Genomic DNA, 21,108 nt, shown 5'->3' on the forward strand with positions numbered 1-21,108 from the left:
CCAACAGGCTTGTTTTATTTGGCCCAGTCTATGTTGGTTTTTTTTTTTTTTTTTTTTTTTTAAGTGCCAACATTTAAATTTAGGAGGCTTTACATAAAAATCTGGATTCCTAGGCTATTTTGACAAATGGGAAGACCTGGCACACAGAACCTGCATTCCCACATGGCACAATTGGCTGGAACAGAGTAGCAAGCCTAGTCTTGGCTGGGAGCACCTCTAGGCCCCCACAGTCCCTGTCACCAGCTGGTATAGTCAACTGACCTCGCTCCTTCAGGTCACCTGTGCGATGTGTGTAGGTATTTGTCTTAGATTGCTTGGGCAGCTATAACAAAATACCATCGACTGGGTAGTTTATAAACAACAGAAATTTATTCCTCACAATTCTGAAGTCTGAGCTCAGGGTGCCAGTCTGTTCTCATGAAGGCCTTCTTTCAGGTCGTACACTTCTTGTTGTGTCCTCACGTGGCAGAAAGGGGTGGGCTAGTGTTTAGGGTCTTTTTTATTTTTATTTATTTATTTACTTTTTAAGATTTTATTTATTTATTTGACAGACAGAGATCACAAATAGGCAGAGAGGCAGGCAGAGAGAGAGGAGGAAGCAGGCTCCCTGCTGAGCAGAGAGCCTGACGTGGGGCTCGATCCTAGGACCCTGGGATCATGACCTGAGCCGAAGGCAGAGGCTTAACTCACTGAGCCACCCAGGTGCCCCTAGAGGGTCTCTTTTATAAGGTCCTAAATCTCACTCCAGATGGCTCTACCCTCCTGACCTAATTACCTCCCAAAGCCCCACCCCCTGTAAGACCGTCACCCTGGGCATTAGGATTTCAATATATGAATTTGGAGAAATGCAAACATTTAGACCATAGTAGTATTTGCGGCTGCAGTCTTTGGCATAATGGTGAATCTACAATGTAAACAACCAATAATTTATTGTCAATAGTTGCTTTAGTGTCAGTACAATTTGTTCGAAGTAACTTGCTACATAGAAACCTCCTGGGGCTCCCCGTTGTTTGCCAAATGATGTGCATTCCCCAACCTTGGCTGCATCTGACCTGTATACTTCTATCTAGTCATTCTCTTACAAAGGCAGTGGAATTCCATCAAATGGGCTTTTGACTTCCAGAAACTGCTCTATAAGCTTGGAAAAGACAGAAGGATAGAAACAGATAAACAGAGGGACTCAGGGAGACAGACAGACAGAAAACAGAAGTATAACAATTTAAATAATGCAGGCCATTCTCCTGCCTCGTCCCCCTGCCATTTTACCCATTGAAAGTATGCCTGTTGCAGTACAGTCGGGCTCAAAACAACCAACATGTTGGCTTAGTTTCTGGAAAAAAAAAAATGTGTTAAGATTTTGGTCCCCTTGCAAAGAGACAAATGAAATGCGTGGTTCAAATGGTCAAGCTTCTGGGCTTCGCAGACATCCTTGAGGGAAAACTGGAGAATAATTATAAGCCAAAGAGAAACACCAGCTGACAAAGAGTTCAAGGGAACGGATAAAATTGATCTACAGTTCATATTGTGTAAAACAAAGCCGTGTGGCCTCCTGTCCTTGACTGTACTACTTTATCAATTCCTAACTCCTTCTCTCCAGCTTCTTCTCATGTTTGGATTATGAATTACATTTCAAAACTGAAATTGATCTGTATCTTAACTTAGTAACTTGGAATTTAAAACACACGTTTATTTTAACAAACCAGATTGTGCGTTTTAACTTTTTCGAAGTAACTCACACCGGCGATCCCGGACCAACTCTGATTCCTACAGGAGCACCCAGTGCTTGGACAACCCTTCTTTGTACTTCATCCCTGCAAGACGAATGAATTCATGACTCCTGTGTTAGAGAATTCTCGAAAAATCAATAGGTGAGAAACACCATCAAGATACATTGGTCTTTACTCTTACTTTAAAAGTGTAAATCTTTTTATGTGACTCTAAAAGCTAAGCTAAAAAAGAAATATTTTTTGTAATAATAGTAATGGCTAACAGCTATTGATTTTTGCTGTGTGCTAGGCACTGTTCTAGGTATTTTAGAGATATTAATATGTTGGATTTTTTTAACACCCCTGAGCTAAGTTCCATTATTTTACCCAGTTTACAGAGGAGAAAGCTAAAGCATAGAGAGGTTAAATGACTTGGCCAAGTTCACACAGCTTGTTAAGGGGTAGAACAGGGATTTGAGCCCGGGCATTTTCGCCTCAGAGCCATGTTCTTAACCACTCCCTCTGCTACCTTAGCAAATGCAATTAATTTTAACTGTCACATTGGAATCTCCAAGAGGAGTCAGGAGCCTCAATGCCTTGACTCCTCCTTTAACGACCTCAGTCTCTTTGGATCTCAAGTCCTTGTCAGGCAATGGAGCGAACACTTGGAAATAACTGGGATTCCACATGGTGGGCACATACCTTCGAAGTCAGCTTGTCTCTACTGTTGGTGGTGATTTTCCACCACTCATCCAACATTAGAATTGCATGTGTTTTCACTTGTTTCCTAGGAGTGTCAACTATATCACGTCATGGCTGAGCATTGTAGGGCCAGTTGTTGGGCTTAATCTACCTCTGAGTTATGCCAGAACCGCCTCTCAGGATGAATGAAGTGTCACTTGACAAGGTAAAAAGGAAAGCCTGCGCTGAATGTTTTGCTATTATAAAGATCCTGTTGTCTCTGTTGCACTTGGGGTCCCTACTGGCCCCATCAAATATTAAGTCTTCTTTCATCTTTAATAATTACGGCAGAATATGATCTGTTTGTTTAGGTTCCTGACCAACCTGTGCCCAAGCATTTAGGAAGCATTGGACTTTGCTATAATAACACTCACCCAACTACAGGAGTGGATGATTTTATTTCAGAATTGTTATTCTTGAAATAAGTCTTTACTGTTCAGTTAACCTTCTTTTATTCTCTTAGCTTTTGTTTTGTTCTTGTTCTTCACTTTCTTCCATTGAGCCAAGGAACCTAGAAATTGCAGCATGAAGAACAACGAAAGTGTACCTGGCCAGCCCGGTTTTAATAGGACAGATACCGTGCAGTAGTTCAACTCACCAAGATTTTGACATGGATTTATTTTTCCACTGGAAGCAAATTCTGCAGTAACCGACAGGCTGTGTCCCTCATCTAGAAGAACTGTTGGTTTGGAGTTGCTTGTTTTGTTTTTCATTTTATCTTGCCAGGGGCTGAAACTAAGACAAAAATATAATTGTTTCTTTAGAGAATCTAGATTCGTGTCTATTGATGCAGGATATACTTCAGGGTCACCTGAGAATCTTTTTTGACTGCAAATGTTGGGGTCAACCTCCTGGAACAGCCTCTGTGGAGTGATTATGACACACCTGCTTTTGGAGAACCTCTGATCTGGATGTACTGTTGGTGTGGTATTTATTCGTATTGTTTGGGTCTCCCAACAGGCCTTTTCTAATTCTGTGTATAGCTCCAACAAGCTGGACGTACTTCCTAACACTGGGCATTGCCCTGCGCCTCCTGGTCGGTAGGAATATCCAGGAGATGTGTGTCTGCAAGGCAGTCTGCTCAGAGCAAGCAGTCGGGAAGAGGGGATTATCTGCTGGCCAGTCACAGAAGACTGTGCTTGTGCTTTTAGTCTGTAGGTTCGGGGCTGATCTCTCACACAGGGAGCTGAAGTAGAGAACGGGTTAATTCAAACTGCTGGAAAAGCTAAAAGTAAATTTTAAAATGCTGAGCTGCACATATTCATGCTGGGATGAGAGCCTGCTTACATGCTTGCTGGGTATTTTGGTATTTACCACTTAACATCTTTTCAACTTCTTCAGGGATTTCCACCCCCCCCCCCCCACCCAACTCTCCCTAATGTAAACACAGATCTCTCAGCAAGTCATTTCTCAGACCATGTCATTCCTAGGGTAAAAAAAAAAAAAAACAAAAAAAAAAAAAACCACCTAAATAAAGGATAATAATATGTTGTCTGGATGATGTACTTGTCTGGAAATAATAGTTATCCTTTGCTAACAGGTTCTGAGATGATAGTAGTCAGTCACTGTAGGGACAGCGTGTAGGTTTTGTGTTGGTGTTGGTGTTGTTTTTAAGTTAAATTTTTTCCCCTCTGATTGATGAAGACCTAAAACTCATCAGGAGCATGAAAAAGTTCTGAAAAGGTCCCTTTCCTCAGGCTACTCTCTTCCTTTTCAGAATATTTCCACTTAACAAAAAATTTTAATTTTTGGTTGATAAAAATTTCCATTTTTAAGAGTGCAGCTATATAACAGGCTGTTATCCCAACAGTCATAAAACATTAGAAAATATTTTGTTTTCTCAAAGTAACAGTTCTTACTCTGCAATATGAGGCTTTTGCCTCTGGGTTTCTTCTCCAGTTAATATAATGTAAAACCCCTTCAAGCAGAAATAAGGCTGGTTAAAACTGCTTCCAGCCAATATCCTGAACTCTGCTTTTGTGTAGCATTGGAAAACTTCCTTCACCTCTTTGGTCCTCAGCCGTGTGATTCGTGAGAGTAACTGCAATTCTCGGGTCTGTGAAATACAAGTGTAGAGATCTAGACTGTGAGTTTGGTTAGCTGCCAGCTGTGTGACTTGGGCTAATTGTCCTCATCTTCGTCTTTTACCATCTCTATGTTTAAAGTCCCTTAATACCCATCCCACCCACCTAACAAGAGCCAGGAGGAGACCAAAATGGAAAGTCAACCTGAATGTGCTTCATAACCAGCACAATGGCACATGGAGGAAGAGGGATGAGGGATAATTGGCCCCTTGCTCCTTTTCAGCGTCAGCATACCCTCCGAGCTCATTTCAGCCTTGATTTCTCCCGACACACATGGGCCCCACATTCTTATCTGGCGGTTGTTCATGCTGGTTCCCACCTGGAAATGCTTTCTTCTCCATCTCTCTACTCGAGTCCCAACCTACTCCATAAAATGCACTCTCACAAAGCCATCTCTAACCATCACAGCCACCACTGGTCAACCTGCCCCTTCGTTACTTACTATACTTAGTCATATCAACATTTAATTGTCTCCCTTTCACTCTGATTTCTTTCCCACACCTTAATGATGGATTATAAGTAACTTACCCATTTGACTGGGTGGGTGAGAAGCTGTGTTAACCATTCAGTACTCGCTTACAGACTGGGAGTTAAAAAACAAAACTAACCATCCTCCTAACACAGATGTATTAGATAAAGAGGGGGGAAAAAAAAAGACGCTAAAACTGCGTTTTTGCATCCATTTTTCCTAAGATACATATATTTCTTCATCATACTCTTAAGATATGAGAAAATGGAGGTCTGCATTGTCACAACCAGCTCTTACATAATTCACAGAGCTGATATTCCAGTGTGTTGGGGTTTTTATTTTTTTACCATTAAAATGTGAGAGTAAGAATATACAAATACTCCCTCCAGCAGATACCCATTGAGTTCCTCTTATATACTGAGTCCTAGGCTAGCTGCCAGGGATGATAAGCAGAAAGACATGACCCTGGCTCCTAAGAATGCCCCTAGTCCACTGGAAAAGACAGACAAGAAGATTCAGGGACAGAAGGTCGTGCTGTGGCAAAGGTGTGCAAAGCAAGCACGCGGGAAGGTTCATAGAAGAGGAATGTGAGTGGAGTCGTGACAAGCTTAGGATTTAGCTAGGTCAAGAATGCAGGAAAGCCCTTGAAAATGCATGGGGAAATGGTCAAGAGTTAGGTTGGCTAGCAGAACTACTGAGATTGGCTAGCAGAACTGGGGCTGGGTCTGGAGGAAATCGATGGCCACGCTGAGAATTGCATTTGGTCTGAAAACCAGAAAGAGCCATTGAGAATTCAAGTAGAGGAAGTGAAGTGATCATATGTGCATTTGAGAAAGATCCTATATCTTTAAAATGACAATTGCATATAACTAACCACACCTGTACTTTGTCAGTTTTTTCACCAGCAGGTTCTGGCCCACAGGCTTTAGAAGGTTGGAGAGGGGGACGTGCTGGGAGTATGCCAAGGACATTTTTCAATTTTTGCCCAGGGGTCTTCCAAAACAAAACTGCCAGTGTCCTGAAAAGCCTGAGTCTTGGCTGTGTTACCTGGGGCAATTCACTCCACCTCTCTGAACCTCTCTTTACAAATGTATTAAATGGAAGGAAGTGTATTAGATCATGTAAAATCCAGTTACTAGTTTATGACCTATATATATGTTTTTATGAAATAGGGTATGTCTGGGAAACACTCCCTGTGTGTCTTCTTTATTCTCACACTACTACACTCACAACATTTCTGACTCTAGATGTGTGGGTTTTTGACACAACAAGCAATTCTGCAGTACCAGCTGGGATCCTACAATTCAGTTCAGTTCTGACACTATCAATCTGAAGGTAGGATCAAATCCTGTAAGTTAAGACTTAAGTCCCACAAGTTACACATCTGTTTATATAGGTATGTGTGTATTTGCACACGTGCATACTAGGTGGTAATGTAAATATATTTCTAACTCCAGGGAATGGGGATTTGAAAACTGATGGACAAATAAGATCCCTCCCAATTCTAAGACCTTTTGATTCCTCCCTTATACTGCTGGCCAGTAAGTTGCTTAGGGTTGTTCTAGAAGGATATAGGCAGTACTTAACTACAATTGTGCCCATGGCACTGAGATACTTAAATATGCACATAGGTCCTTTTATAGGGCTTGTCTGTAAAAGTGCTTTCTTATCCTGAAATGCTGTAGTGTTCCTTCAAGCAGTACTGTAATGCAAAGGCCTTGCTTTTAAAACGTTTGTGTTGTCAATAGCAACACCTACTGGTAAAAGAGCCCAATTGCAAGTATCCTGTATTCTAGACTTAAAACTGAAAGTGATTTTAGGTATCACCAAGTCCCATTTGTAAATTATTAAGAACAAACTGGAAACTCAAATTTTTTTTCCTACATTGAAATACACTTTCATTGAGAACAAATAAAACCTATGGTTGCATTATGATTTCTTGTATTTCTCTGAAGCTTTTCAAATACCCAGAAATCACTGTTACAGCTGAGGCAAAAAATTAACTAAGCATACATTGATAGGTTAACCTGGAAATCATAGGTCAGTATATCTCCAGCCTATTGTGCATTGTAAATAACAATACACGTTGCATGCCAGATCTTCAGAGTTTAGCATGATGCCTGGCACGTGGTAATACTCAGTAAATCTTTGTGGAATGTTTGTATATGTGCTGAATACTAAGCGTGGGGAAAGATCTGGTGATCTTTCTGCAGGCACCAGGAATTGGACCCGCTTTCCTTTTTTGAGAACCATGACCCACTCTTTTCTTTGAGAAGATTTTTTTTCCCTGGCACAGCGGTGGTGTGGGATGTGTCTCCTCCCCTCATTTCTTCAATAGATTCCAAGAGAATAGCCAGGCCCTTACCTGCTTATTATTAGGGAAATGGCTAAATTAAACGTGATGCTGTATGGCAGTTAAGGGGAATGAATTCAATCTCCACATAGGCAGTTCTCATATATAGATTGTTGAGTTAAAACAGAAAACAGAAACTAGATGATAAATATGCATGCAACTTAATACTGTTTATATAAAAAATACACCAGTACCGCACATTTTCTATAGTACCTATTACAGTATATGTATCTGAAAACATGAAAAGTGATCTAAAAGGACACACCAAATTTGTAAGAGAGGTTACCTCAGAGAGTGGAGAGTGAGAACTTGGATCGAAAGAAATCAAAGATGTTGGCTCTTTTTATAATGCTACCCTTATCTAGCTGTAGACTGTGAAACTAAAATTCATTTTTAGAAAACATTTTAGTCTTTATAGATAACTTGGAAGCCACACAAACATTTAAAGGAGAACATTTTAAATGTGCCTAAGAGTAAATCACCCATGGGTCACCGCAGTTAAATTTTTGATGTATTTCTTCATACTAGTTTAAACATAATTAGGGTCATTCCGTATGTGGTTTTACATTATGATTTTTCCCATTTAACATTATATTGGCAGCATTTTCCCATGTCATATTGAAAAACAATTTAAAATGACTAGTAATCTTCCATATCAAAATGTTCCAACTAGTTCTCCTATTGTTGGACTTTTAGGGTGTTTCTAATTCTTCACTGTTTAGTTGGTATACACTCCTTGAGCACTCCCCTCGTACATGGTCATGACCTGTGCTAGAAAGATAGTGGTCCATAAGGTAGACATAGTCCCCCTCTCAGAGAGCTTTCAGAATGTACGTAATGCAATGAGGAATGTGTGCAGAAACAGTTGCTCACATTTGGTTTCTTTAGGTTATACTATTACAAAGGGAATGAACAGATCAAAGGATATGGAGTGTCTTTAGACTTCTGATTCTTGTCGCTAAATTGTTCATCAGTAAGACTATAGGGATTTACATTCACAGCAGTAGTCTGTATCTTACCATTTCCTAAAAATCTTTGAAAATAGTTTTATTTTCCTTTGCTTTTATTATGGAAACAATCATTTTTCTCTTCATGTCCTGGTAAAATTTGCATGGATGCTCAGCTTTGTTTCTTCCCAGTATCTATGCATTTCTCAGTGCTGCTACTGTGAGTTTTCCAGCTTCTTTATTGTCCATTTTATTGCCCCAAATCTGTTTTTTTACTATCAGAGCTGACTGTCCATCTATTGGTTCTATTACAACCAGAAGCATAGAGTTAAATAATTAGGATTTGTATGTAATTTTAAAAAAATATTATGGAAAATTTTATGTGTACTCAAAAGTAAATAATATAATGAACCCTCATGTACATCAGAATCAGAATCTGTAATTACCAAGATTTTTGACATATTTGCTTCATTTAACCTTAACTTTATATTTGCATAAATATTTTAAAGAAAATTGTAGACATTATGTCATCTGTTTTTATAGGTGTATACTAAATATTTTTCATTTGATCTATTCTGACAAGTTTTACATCAGTCTTAGATGTTAAAACATCTTTGGGTTCTTGTCCTCTGCTCTTCTCCTCAGGTAGAACTTTGCACCCTCTTTCGGCTTTTGCCTTTGCCAGTAACATTGGGGAACTTCCCTCTAAAATGGCCCACTGTTGGGCGCCTGGGTGGCTCAGTGGGTTAAAGCCTCTGCCTTCGGCTCGGGTCATGATCTCAGGGTCCTGGGATCGAGCCCCACATCAGGCTCTCTGCTCAGCAGGGAGCCTGCTTCCTCCTCTCTCTCTGTCTACTTGTGATCTCTGTCTGTCAAATAAATAGATAAAATCTTTAAAAATAAATAAATAAAATGGCCCACTGTTGAACCCTCTTACACTGTTAGTAGGAATGCAAGCTGGTGCATCCACTCTGGAAAACAGTATGGAGGTTCCTCAAGAAGATAAAAATAGAACTACCCTATGACCCAGCAATTGCACTACTAGGTATTTACCCCCAAAGATCCAAAAGTAGTGATCTGAAGGGGCACCTGCACCCCAAAGTTCATAGCAGCAATGTCCACAATAGCCAAACTGTGGAAACAGCCAAGATATCCATCAAAAGAAGAATGGATAAAGAAGATGTGGTATATATGTATATACACACACAATGGAGTATTACTCAGCCATCAGAAAGAATGAATACTTACCATTGACACTGACATGAATGGAACTGGAGGGTATCATGCTAAGTGAAAAAGTCAATCAGAGAAAGAGAAAATCATATAGTTTCACTCATAAATGGAATATAAGAAAGGATCATATAGGAAGAGAGGGAATATAAGAAAGGATCATATAGGAAGAGAGGGAAAACTGAATGGGAAGTCATCAGAAAGGGAGAAAAACCATGAGAGACTCTTAACTCTAGGAAACAAACCAAGGTTTGCTGGAGGGGAGATTTGTGGGGGGATGGGTTAATTGAGTGATGGGCATTAGAGAGGGCACATGATGTGATGAGCACTGAATGTTATACACCAACTAATTATTGAACACTACATCTGAAACTAATGAGGTACTATATGTTGACTAACAGAATTTAAATTAAAAAATAGTGTGTTTTAAGAAGACCTCAAAAAAAAATGGCCCACTGTTGCATAATTAGATCAGCCGGTACCATCAAAACAGAATGTGAACTGTATATTCTGCAGCCTGGATCCATGTAGTTTCACCACACGGAGACATTGCATAAATGATGTCAAACCATAGACAACTTCTTGTGACTGTTCTCAACTGTGATTAAAACCGACAGTAATGTAATATGTGACTAAATCTGCTCACTGCTGTGTAGCTTTAAACAATAGCTGGTTTCTTGTGAAGGAACCCCTTTATAAGTCTGAAAATTTACGGAACCTATTTTCAGAAAAATGTGTGTGTGTGATATATGTGGGTGTGTGTATGTATACATACAAACATCCCTGATATATATCAGAAAATTCTGCATACATGGGGCTCCTGGGTGCTGAGCTGGTTAAGCATCCTGCTTTTGATTTTGACTCAGCTCATGATCTCACAGTGGAGCCTGCTTAAGATTCTCTCTCTTGGAGAAATTAAGGAGTCAATCCCATTTACAATTGCACCCAAAACCATAAAATACCTAGGAATAAACCTAACCAAAGAGGCACAGAATCTATACTCAGAAAACTATAAAGTACTTATGAAAGAAATTGAGGAAGACACAAAGAAATGGAAAAATGTTCCATACTCCTGGATTGGAAGAATAAATATTGTGAAAATGTCTATGCTACCTAAAGCAATCTACACATTTAATGCAATTCCTATCAAAGTACCATCCATCTTTTTCAAAGAAATGGAACAAATAATTCTAAAATTTATATGGAACCAGAAAAGACCTCGAATAGCCAAAGGGATATTGAAAAAGAAAGCCAACGTTGGTGGCATCACAATTCCGGACTTCAAGCTCTATTACAAAGCTGTCATCATCAAGACAGCATGGTACTGGCACAAAAACAGACACATAGATCAATGGAACAGAATAGAGAGCCCAGAAATAGACCCTCAAATCTATGGTCAACTAATCTTCGACAAAGCAGGAAAGAATGTCCAATGGAAAAAAGACAGCCTCTTCAATAAATGGTGCTGGGAAAACTGGACAGCCACATGCAGAAAAATGAAATTGGACCATTTCCTTACACCACACACAAAAATAGACTCAAAATGGATGAAGGACCTCAATGTGTGAAAGGAATCCATCAAAATCCTTGAGGAGAACACAGGCAGCAACCTCTTCGACCTCAGCCGCAGCAACATCTTCCTAGGAACAACGCCAAAGGCAAGGGAAGCAAGGGCAAAAATGAACTATTGGGATTTCATCAAGATCAAAAGCTTTTGCACAGCAAAAGAAACAGTTAACAAAGACAACTGACAGAATGGGAGAAGATATTTGCAAACGACATATCAGATAAAGGACTAGTGTCCAGAATCTATAAAGAACTTAGCAAACTCAACACCCAAAGAACAAATAATCCAATCAAGAAATGGGCAGAGGACATGAACAGACATTTCTGCAAAGAAGACATCCAGATGGCCAACAGACACATGAAAAAGTGCTCCATATCACTCGGCATCAGGGAAATACAAATCAAAACCACAATGCGATATCACCTCACACCAGTCAGAATAGCTAAAATCAACAAGTCAGGAAATGACAGATGCTGGCGAGGATGCGGAAAAAGGGGAACCCTCCTACACTGTTGGTGGGAATGCAAGCTGGTGCAGCCACTCTGGAAAACAGCATGGAGGTTCCTCAAATTGTTGAAAATAGAACTGCCCTATGACCCAGCAATTGCACTATTGGGTATTTACCCTAAAGATACAAACATAGTGATCCAAAGGGGCACGTGCACCTGAATGTTTATAGCAGCAATGTCCACAATTGCCAAACTATGGAAAGAACCTAGATGTCCATCAACAGATGAATGGATCAAGAAGATGTGGTATATATACACAATGGAATACTATGCAGCCATCAAAAGAAATGAAATCTTGCCATTTGCAACAACATGGATGGAACTAGAGCGTATCATGCTTAGCGAAATAAGTCAAGCAGAGAAAGACAACTATCATATGATCTCCCTGATATGAGGAAGTGGTGATGCAACATGGGGGCTTAAGTGGGTAGGAGAAGAATAAATGAAACAAGATGGGATTGGGAGGGAGACAAACCATAAGTGACTCTTAATCTCACAAAACAAACTGAGGTTTGCTGGGGGGAGGGGGTTTGGGAGAAGGGGGTGGGATTATGGACATTGGGGAGGGTATGTGCTTTGGTGAGTGCTGTGAAGTGTGTAAACCTGGTGATTCACAGACCTGTACCCCTGGGGATAAAAATATATGTTTATAAAAAATTAAAAAATTAAAAAAAAAAAAAAGATTCTCTCTCTTGGGGCACCTGGGTGGCTCAGTGGGTTAAGTCTCTGCCTTCGGCTCAGCTCATGATCTCAGGGTCCTGGGATTGAGCCCCGAATCGGGCTCTCTGCTGGGCAGGGAGCCTGCTTCTCCCTCTCTCTCTGCCTACTTGTGATCTGTCTGTCAAATAAATAAATAAAATCTTAAAAAAAAAAAAAAAGATTCTCTCCCTCCTCCCTCTGTCCCTCCCCACCCAACCTATGCATGCACAAACATGCATTCTCTCTCTTAAAAAAAAAAAAAGGCAGAAAATTCTGCATACAGTTGCAGGACGTACCTAGACCCTTTAAAATCTATGAGACAAATCCTAGATCAAGAATCTTGGTCAATAAATTGCATTCATAATGGTTTTCTTCTATTACATACACACACACACAAATATGCAGGCACAAATGTATGCATTTATGTCATGGGCAAGAAAAAGGAGAGTATAGTGACAGAAAAAAAAAAACCTACCTAATTATAAACATTTAAAAATGTATAAAATACTGAAGGGACAAAAATCAGTTATTGCATATAGAATTAAAAGGGTTGGGAAAAAAATGGAACCTACTGGGAACCTGAAGAGGGGGAAAGTGGTCCTACTTACCTGTAAATGTGCACAAAACATCACCTGAAGTTGTTAAACTATATAGAAAAAAGTTTAAAGACTTATAAGAAGCCTGGATAAATTCACAAAGCTGATGGGGAAAAATGATATGACAAATCCGTCTATTTCGTATCACCATTTCCAAAGCAGGTGTTAATGGACAAAACATGTTTCAACAAGTAATGTTGCTCTCAACTGTTCTCAGCTGTGATTGAAACATTATTTAAAATGTGGCTTCCTTTGCCCACTATTGTACAGATTTAAACATTAGCTGATTGGCAATAGGGGTAAAAAAGCATAATAATATTTTCATTAGTATCTAAACTTACTTGAAAATTTGGTTACGGGGACGCCTGGGTGGCTCAGTTGGTTAAGCAGCTGCCTTCGGCTCAGGTCATGATCCCAGCGTCCTGGCATCGAGTCCCACATCGGGCTCCTTGCTCAGCAGGGAGCCTGCTTCTCCCTCTGCCTCTGCTGCCACTCTGTCTGCCTGTGCTCACTCTCCCCCGCCTCTGATAAATAAAATCTTAAAAAAAAAAAGAAAATTTGGTTACGTTCAATATGTCCTACCTACTCTTTTAGCCCAACCAAGTAACTTGACCCCTTGTTCTGTTTCTAATGAAACACCACAAAAGAGATTTTAGAAAGCTAGACTTAAAAAAAGAAGCAAAAACAACTCATTGTGAGTAGATTAAAGAACAGAATTCATGTCAATAACTTATTACCACAAGTAATCAAGCAGCTCACTGGTAAGTACTTCTCTGTAAGCTGTGAAGGGGTGATCGGGGCCATGATTTCCTCCTTTCCCTCCTGGGAGAGCAACTCTCCTTGGCACTTGAATTGCTGTGTGAAAGCTTCAGGTTGTCTGGGAAGCAGAATGTGTTAAAGGAAGGGATCTTGATGGTGCTCATTATGTCTGACTAAAGGTCCAAGGTGCTGGGTGTGAGGGGCCCCTCTTTTTTGAAGATAGACACCATATATTAAAGGCTTGAGTGACCACCTCAATGAGAGGGAGACTCTGCATGTACAAATTTGGAAACGTTATTTATCTGTGGCTCAGGCTTCAAATGTGACACTATAATGATGACTTTCTCCTATGGGACATTTTATGCTCACAAAATTTAATGTTTTAATGCTTTGGTCTAGAACCCCTGTGGTCACCTTTTCATGATAATAAGGTTTAAAATCCACTTATTTTCCTCACATACTAACAAACATAATAACTTCAGTTTACCAAATAATATGGCCAGGAATTGTGCTAGAAACTAAGAATGCTCAGTACAACCTGCCAAGACAATCCCCCAACTATAATGTCTTAAGAAATGTGAGCGACTACTTGAATGATCCATTTAAACAGATTTTATAGGCTAAAATAAAAAGATTATACAAGCCACTGTTAGTGAAAATTTTATAGTGATATGGCAATTTACGATCTTGGTCTCTTTTCTTGACTGTGCTAAGCCAATAAAGAAACATTAGCTACTTGGATAACCTTGAAACAGACTCCAGGAGTGTTATCCACAGCATGGCCATTATGACCACTAAATCCTGCCACCATATATCTTCCTAGAATGAAAGAAGGAAAGTCGTGTATTTTGGAAGAGGATCATTTGTTTCCTTACTTTTGAGATTAGAAAGTTCTTTATGTACTTTTGGTACAAGTCTGTTGTTGGATATGTGACTTGCAAATATTTTTGTCTGTGGTTTGTATTTTCATCCTCTTAATAAGATCTTTCAGAGTAAAATTTTTTAAAAGTCCAATGTACCGTTTTTTTTTTTTGTTTTTTTTTTTTTTTTTTGTGGAGGTACTTTTGATGTATTGTCTAAAAGCTCTTCACCTAAGTCATGAAGATACTCTGTTTTCTTCTACAAGTTTTATAGCTTTACATTTTATTCAGATACTATGAACCATTTTGAATTAATTTCTGTTTAAGATGGGAGATTCAGGTTGAGGTCCATTCTTTTTTTGCAAATGAAAGCCGGTACTGTTTATTGTAAAAACTATGTTTCCTCCATTGAATTGCTTTTTTATCTGTCAAAAATCACTTGGTCTTGGTCTTACCTGTAAAGTCTACTTATGGATTCTATTCTATTGATCTGTGTCTGCCCCCCTTCAATACCACACCCTCCTGATTACTGTAGCTACAAATTAAGTCTTAAAACCAAGTTTTGTGATTCCTCCACCCTTTATTCTTCATTTTCAGTATTAACTATTCTAGTTCCTTTGCCTTTTCAATAAAATTTTACCATTAGCTTTTCTATTTCTTTTTTTCTTGATGATCTTATTTGAGAGCGAGAGCGCACATGAGCAGGGGGGAGGATTAGAGGGAGAGCGAGCAGCAGACTCCCTGCTGAGCAGGGAGCCAGAGGACATGGGACTTGATCCCAGGGCACTGGGCCGAAGGCAGATATTTAATGACTGAGACACTCAAGTGCCCCAGCTTTTCTATTTCTATAGGGTAAAAAAAAAAAAAAAAAAAAAATCTGCTGGGATTTTGTTTAAATTTTGCACCCGGGTGTCTATTTTCTCTGACCCTACAGCCTCCATGTGTAGTCAGGCACAGCTCAGGACTGGGCACACACTTTATGCTGGAACTAAGAAGGGACAACATCTGTCATAAAGGTAGTGGGGGATGGGTGAGAGGAATACACAGGAGACAGAATGAGCCATGAGAAGGCAGATTTGTTTCAGAAACTGGGGTTAGGGATACCTGGGTGGCTGAGTTGGGTTAAGCGTCTGCCTTTGGTTCAAGTTATGATCCCAGGGTCATGGAATCAAGCCCCACATCTGGCTCCCTGCCCAGCAGGGAGCCTACTTATCCCCTCTGCCTGCTTGTGCTTGCTCTCTCTGACCAACGAATAAAATCTTAAAAACAAAACATTGGGGTTAGAACAGTCGCAGGTAGATTTGTGTTTCTGTCAGCCACTTAACTAACGGACAAGCATCCACGGTGCACCCAGCAGACAAGTGCAAACCACTGTCATAGGATGTCTTAACTCCTAGGTGTGGTGTTCTCTACAGGTTTGGCTGAGGTTTCAGGACGGCCAGAAACAGGACATACTGGAGAGGGGTGGGTGGGTGTCGATGCCAGCCCATCCATTAGCCCTATCCAAGCCTTCTCCACACTGCATGGCCAGGCAGCACCTCCTAGCTCTCCGCACTGCAGCTGACCCAGTGCTGATGCCCAGATATGGATTCTTGTGGCCCTTGGGGGCCTCTTGCAATTCAGGCCAGGGGGATGGTACGAGACCCAGAAATCTACTGGGTTGGGTCAGTTATGTACACCCAAAAGCATCTGGTCAGCCTTTGAGAGTGACTTAACCAGTATCTGTGCAACTACATACACTAGTAAGCCCTGGAATAGAAACCAAAAAACAGCCCATCTTAATACCACATATAAATGTACCAAATTAACATGTACTTCTTAAATTTATATATACAATGTTGTATGTCAAACATTAGTGTTTCAGTTAAAAAAAAAAAAAAAAAAAAGCCACCCTCCATCCTTGTGGAAAGACAAATCACATCATTTGTGGGAAGCATACGCACAAGTGTGCCATGTTTGGGGATCAGTGAAGTCTGAGATGGTGGCAGCAGCAGGTGACATGAGATACCTCCTAAAACTGCACAGGGAATCTGAGTTTGAAGCAAGGGAGAATATTGCTGGATCAGGTACCAGATAAAACATACATTATCTCCTGGGCTGTGGAAAGGATCATGGTCTTGACCTTATGGGATATCGAAAGCCATAAAACTTCCATTTTCCAAGATCCTAAACATAACCTAACACTAGGCTTTGAAAGAGAAAGTACTCACCTTAATGCTGCCAATAGCAGTTCCTCTGATCACTTTCAAGAAAGACACTAAATTTCATTTTGGATGAGATTTTTCTATGGAAATTTTGAAACAATTTACAAATACCAAAAAAGATTCTTAACTTTAGAGAACAAACTTGATGGCTACCAGAGGGGAGGTGGGCAGGGGAAGCATAAAGTGGAAATTAAGGAGTCTAATTGTCATGAGCAAAAGGTGATATATGGAATTGTTGAACCACTATGTTGCACACCTCAAACTAATGTAACACTGTATATTAACTACTGGAAAAAAAAATAATTTATAAACAAACCCCATGTACCTAACACCCACCTTCCAACAATTATCAAGCTACAACCCTCCTCCACTGTTTCTAACTAAATACAGATACTTTGTGCCTTGAAATAAACCTCAAGGTCAAAACTTATCAGTTAATGAGGTCAGGATAAAGAGCATTTAGGTAATCTTTCTATAGCTTAACACCCTTCCTCTTAAACAAGTTTTTCTCCTGGGTCTTAATTTGCCAGGTTGGACACTTCCATTAACTCTTATCTGCTCAATCATCCAGTGCCTTTCTTGCTGTCACAAACACAGAACTGGAACATGGATCGTGAACCTTCACTCAAATACCAAGGCAGAAGCAAGTTGAGGGTGGTATCTGTCATACTGGGTCCCCAAGGAAATGTATGTCCCAGAATGTATGTTATCATGGTTTCCCAACAATGATTCCTGCTTTAAGTGCAGTGAGTTTATTTAAAGCCTACTGTCCTGCATTTATTCCAGATTACTTACCATTTTCTTTATTTCATAGAAAGAATAACTATGAATCCCATTTACTCTAGAGAATTCTGAATTCCTGACAGTCCCAGTCTCCTAAAATGTCAAGGCATATACTGCATCTCTGCAGTAAGGAAAATAAGACACAAAACATACTTCCAGCTTATGAAAATTTATTATCACGTTTTTACAATCAAAATTTATGACCTTGGTCTTTCCTTCTTGCCTTTGTATAAGGCCAAAAGAGAGACATTGGCTACTTTGACAACCTTAAAGCGAACTCCAGGAATGTCACCGACAGCATGACCTTTGCGACCAAATCCAGCAACCAGAACTTCATCATTTTCCTGGAATAAAATCAACAGTTTACTTCTGCTGTCATTGGCAATCACTAACAATACCCATTCATTGTATAAAAAGCTAGGAAAAACCATTTCAGGAACAGAAACAAAGAGACACTTACCTCAATAAAATTCAAACAACCATCATTGGGTACAAAGGCTGTGATTTTCTTGCCATTCTTGATCAGCTGGACCCTGACACACTTCCTGATGGCAGAATTTGGCTGCTTGGCTTCAACCCCTCTAAAACACAAACAGCACAACACAGTGAGCCGCCTTCTTGAGAAGGGATACTTTTTATTTAGTTAGGCATAAACAATTTATTAGAAATTATACTGTTTCAGCCTTTTCAGTCTGACCCTAAATTAGCAAACTCGTGTTATCAACCAAGCGTTTCCTCAGTCTGCCACAACAGGGAAAACATCTGGCCCCTTGACCAGCTGTTAAAAATATATATATATATTATCAAGAAGTGGAGCTAGAAAGCTTGGATTCAAATCCTGACTGCAGACCGGAGCCTTAAACATGTCTAACCTTGGGCAAGAAACTTCTCTTTACCTTAGTTTTCCAAGGAGAAAGATGCGATGGATTTCAAAGGTGAAACAGCTGAGGGTGCCAATCGCTTAGAACAGTTCCCCCACATTTTCAGGCTCATAACGTCCCTTATTTCATTACGGTCACTTTTCCCGCCCTCAGTGCAACCCCAAATTCATTACAAGCTAACATTAAGAGATTAAAATCCTCAGCTACCTAACCCCCAAACCCTCATGTTACCAACTTTGAAACACTGCTCCGGAAAGACCTAGAATTTCCATCACCGCTTCTTCCAAGGTCTGTATGAGTTGCCACAGTAAAATAAACCTCGAAGGAACACACAGTGGCCTTCCACTTACACTTTTTCCAGCACAATTCCTTTCGCATGGGAAGCGCCTCCAAAAGGGTTGGCCTTCAGGGCTGTGCCCAAGTGGGCTTTCTTGTACTGTTTATCATGCCACTTCTGATCTCGTCGGTGGCTGCGGAGCTTCCTGGCAGTACGGAGACCGCGACACTTGCCTAGAAGTCAAAATCCCTTAGTGCCTCCGAAAACACCCCAGACATATTTTACATCTTCCAAGACCCTAGCCTCACCGAACTACAAGCCCATAGGCTCTTTCTTTGCTCCTTAGCACATGGCCCAAACCTCCGAGCTTCCCTCAAACCAAAGGAGACGTTGACACAAGCGAACCACTGGGTGCATTCTCCCCAAAGAAGGAGCCTCCCGATTAACACTCCGGGGCAGCACGGCCACCCAACCTCCCTGATCCGCCGAGCTCCGCGGCCTCTGCGCCGCGCGGGTTCCTTCCGCACCCGGCCATGTGCCTGCGACAGGGGCGCTTCCCTGACCTTCCCCATCGGGCCTCCCGGGGGCGTCCTCCTCACCGCTCTGTTCCTATCCGCCCGCCCGTCCCCGAGCCCCCGAATTCGGCTTGTGGTCCCCGCAGCCCGACCCCGAACAGCTCACCCATCCTGCCGGCGCCACGGGCCTGAGCGAAAGAGAGAAGCGGAGCAGGAAGGAGCCACAAGCCACTGCGAACAAGCTCCGCCCAGCCAAGGACCCCATGCAGCTGTCTGCGCAGCGCCTGGTCCGAAACTGCCCCCCCGCCCCCAACCTCGTTTGAAAACGACGAGTTCGCGCCACTTTCCGGAATCTGCGTCTTATTTAATTTGTGCGAAATTCAGTGTTACCTAGCTTGCATTGTTGCTTATTTCGTTTGATGTCAATCCTAGAGACAGAAGGAATGTGGACTACCAATCCCAGAACTCTCTGCGTGAAATTCGATCCAGGCGCAGGCGCTCTTGGCAAACCCACAGGGGCGGGGCTTAGGGGCGCTGAGGCGGAGGGAAGAGTGGTGACCAGAGCGTGTGTGTGTGTGGTAGAGCGGTGCACTTCTGCTTGTAGTTTGCAAAGTTACACCTCTGAACCGTAAACCTTACTCACGAGCCGAATCGTAAAATGGAAAAAAAAATTACTGAGGGGATATGTTGTAGTAATTGGAGATAGACCAAGCCTAAAACCAAAGCTTCCACTTATGGGTGGTTGTACGAAGTTGGGCGATTCATTTAAAATTTTAAACTGAGGTTTTCCTGTAGAATGAAATCGATTTGAGAGATTTCTGGGATTTGAGTCATTATACAACTATTTAAAAAAAATATTTTCTTCGTGTCAGGCGTTGTTCAAGGCTCTGGGGTTACAGGAGTTAAAGGAGAGTAAAGAGGTCTGTTTTTATATTCCAGGTGCAAGACGGCAGAAAAAATATGTGTTATTTAAAGATAAACAGGAAAGTTTTAAATACTGATAAGGGTTATAGATATACAATTCGTTAGGGGGCAGTGACTTGGGGATGGGCGTGGCTAATCTGGAATAGGGTGTTTTAGAAGCCAGCTCCGTGGAGATTACATTTTGAGCTGAGATCCTAAAGAGAGGGAGCCAGTTAGACAAGTATATGGGGTAGAGCTTTCAGGAAGAAGGATTCTCAGTAAGTAGAATGGGCTGGCACTTTTCCAGAACTGAAGGATCAGGGAGGGAGGAGCTCTGAGTGAGAACCAGTGTGGCACCAGATGAGGTCTGAGAGGTGCACAGGGAAACGAACGTCTTGGTAAAGGCTTTGTTTACTCTTTGTGTGATTGAACGCCATTGGGAAGTTCTGAGCAGGGTAGTAACAAGACAGGGCTTATTATTTCTATAGAATCGCTCTGGCGTTTGTGAGGAGAATAGGAGATGAATCTGTGAGGCCAGTTGAGAGGGTATAACAGTACTCCAGTGGAGATACAATGATGGCTTAGATTGTCAGGTGGAAAAAAAAGTGGGTAGATAAGATAAATGGTTGAGCCAGTAGGATTTGCTGAGGACTGTAGGATGGGAGATTGGAGTAATTGTTTTCAGCCTGAGCAACTGGGTGACTTGTGGTGTTATTTTTTGAGTGGGATATACTGGGAGAGGGACAGTTTTAGAAAGGGAAATTAAGAGTTCTGTTATGGGGGCGCCTGGGTGGCTCAGTGGGTTAAAGCCTCTGCCTTCGGCTCAGGTCATGATCCCAGGGTCCTGGGATCAAGCCCCAAATCGGGCTCTCTGCTCAGCAGGGAGCCTGCTTCCTCCTCTCTCTCTGCCTGCCTCTCTGCCTACTTGTGATCTCTCTCTGTCAAATAAATAAATAAAATCTTAAAAAAAAAAAAAGAGTCCTGTTATGAATGTGTATGTTAAGTTTGGGATCCTGTTAGACATC

General features: G+C 41.1%; 2 protein-coding genes across 10 annotated transcripts in view; one reads left to right on the forward strand and one right to left on the reverse strand.

Moving 5' to 3' along the window:
* ATG10 (autophagy related 10) overlaps positions 1-17,853 on the forward strand; it is a 423,722-nt gene extending 405,869 nt beyond the window's left edge. For 6 of the 9 annotated variants that reach the window (XM_059175390.1, XM_059175391.1, XM_059175386.1 and 3 more), the window contains 3 exons: positions 1,771-1,868; positions 2,498-2,613; positions 2,911-17,853. In XM_059175390.1, the coding sequence (XP_059031373.1) occupies positions 1,771-1,868; positions 2,498-2,597 (198 nt within the window). In that variant the 3' untranslated portion in view covers positions 2,598-2,613; positions 2,911-17,853. Of the gene's footprint in view, positions 1-1,703; positions 1,869-2,497; positions 2,614-2,910 lie in introns of those variants that run through there. The other 3 variants (XM_059175392.1, XM_059175393.1, XM_059175394.1) reach the window with 3 other exon arrangements.
* RPS23 (ribosomal protein S23) lies at positions 17,661-19,554 on the reverse strand. The gene is made up of 4 exons (XM_059175397.1): positions 19,347-19,554; positions 18,739-18,898; positions 17,968-18,088; positions 17,661-17,851 (listed from the first exon to the last, which is right to left on the reverse strand). The coding sequence occupies exons 1-4, from the start codon at positions 19,348-19,350 to the stop codon at positions 17,705-17,707; spliced, it is 432 nt and encodes a 143-aa protein (XP_059031380.1). The 5' UTR covers positions 19,351-19,554; the 3' UTR covers positions 17,661-17,704.
* Between the last annotated feature and the right edge of the window lie 1,554 nt (positions 19,555-21,108).

Source organism: Mustela lutreola, chromosome 5 (assembly GCF_030435805.1).
Source record: "Mustela lutreola isolate mMusLut2 chromosome 5, mMusLut2.pri, whole genome shotgun sequence".
Lineage (NCBI taxonomy): Eukaryota > Metazoa > Chordata > Mammalia > Carnivora > Mustelidae > Mustela > Mustela lutreola.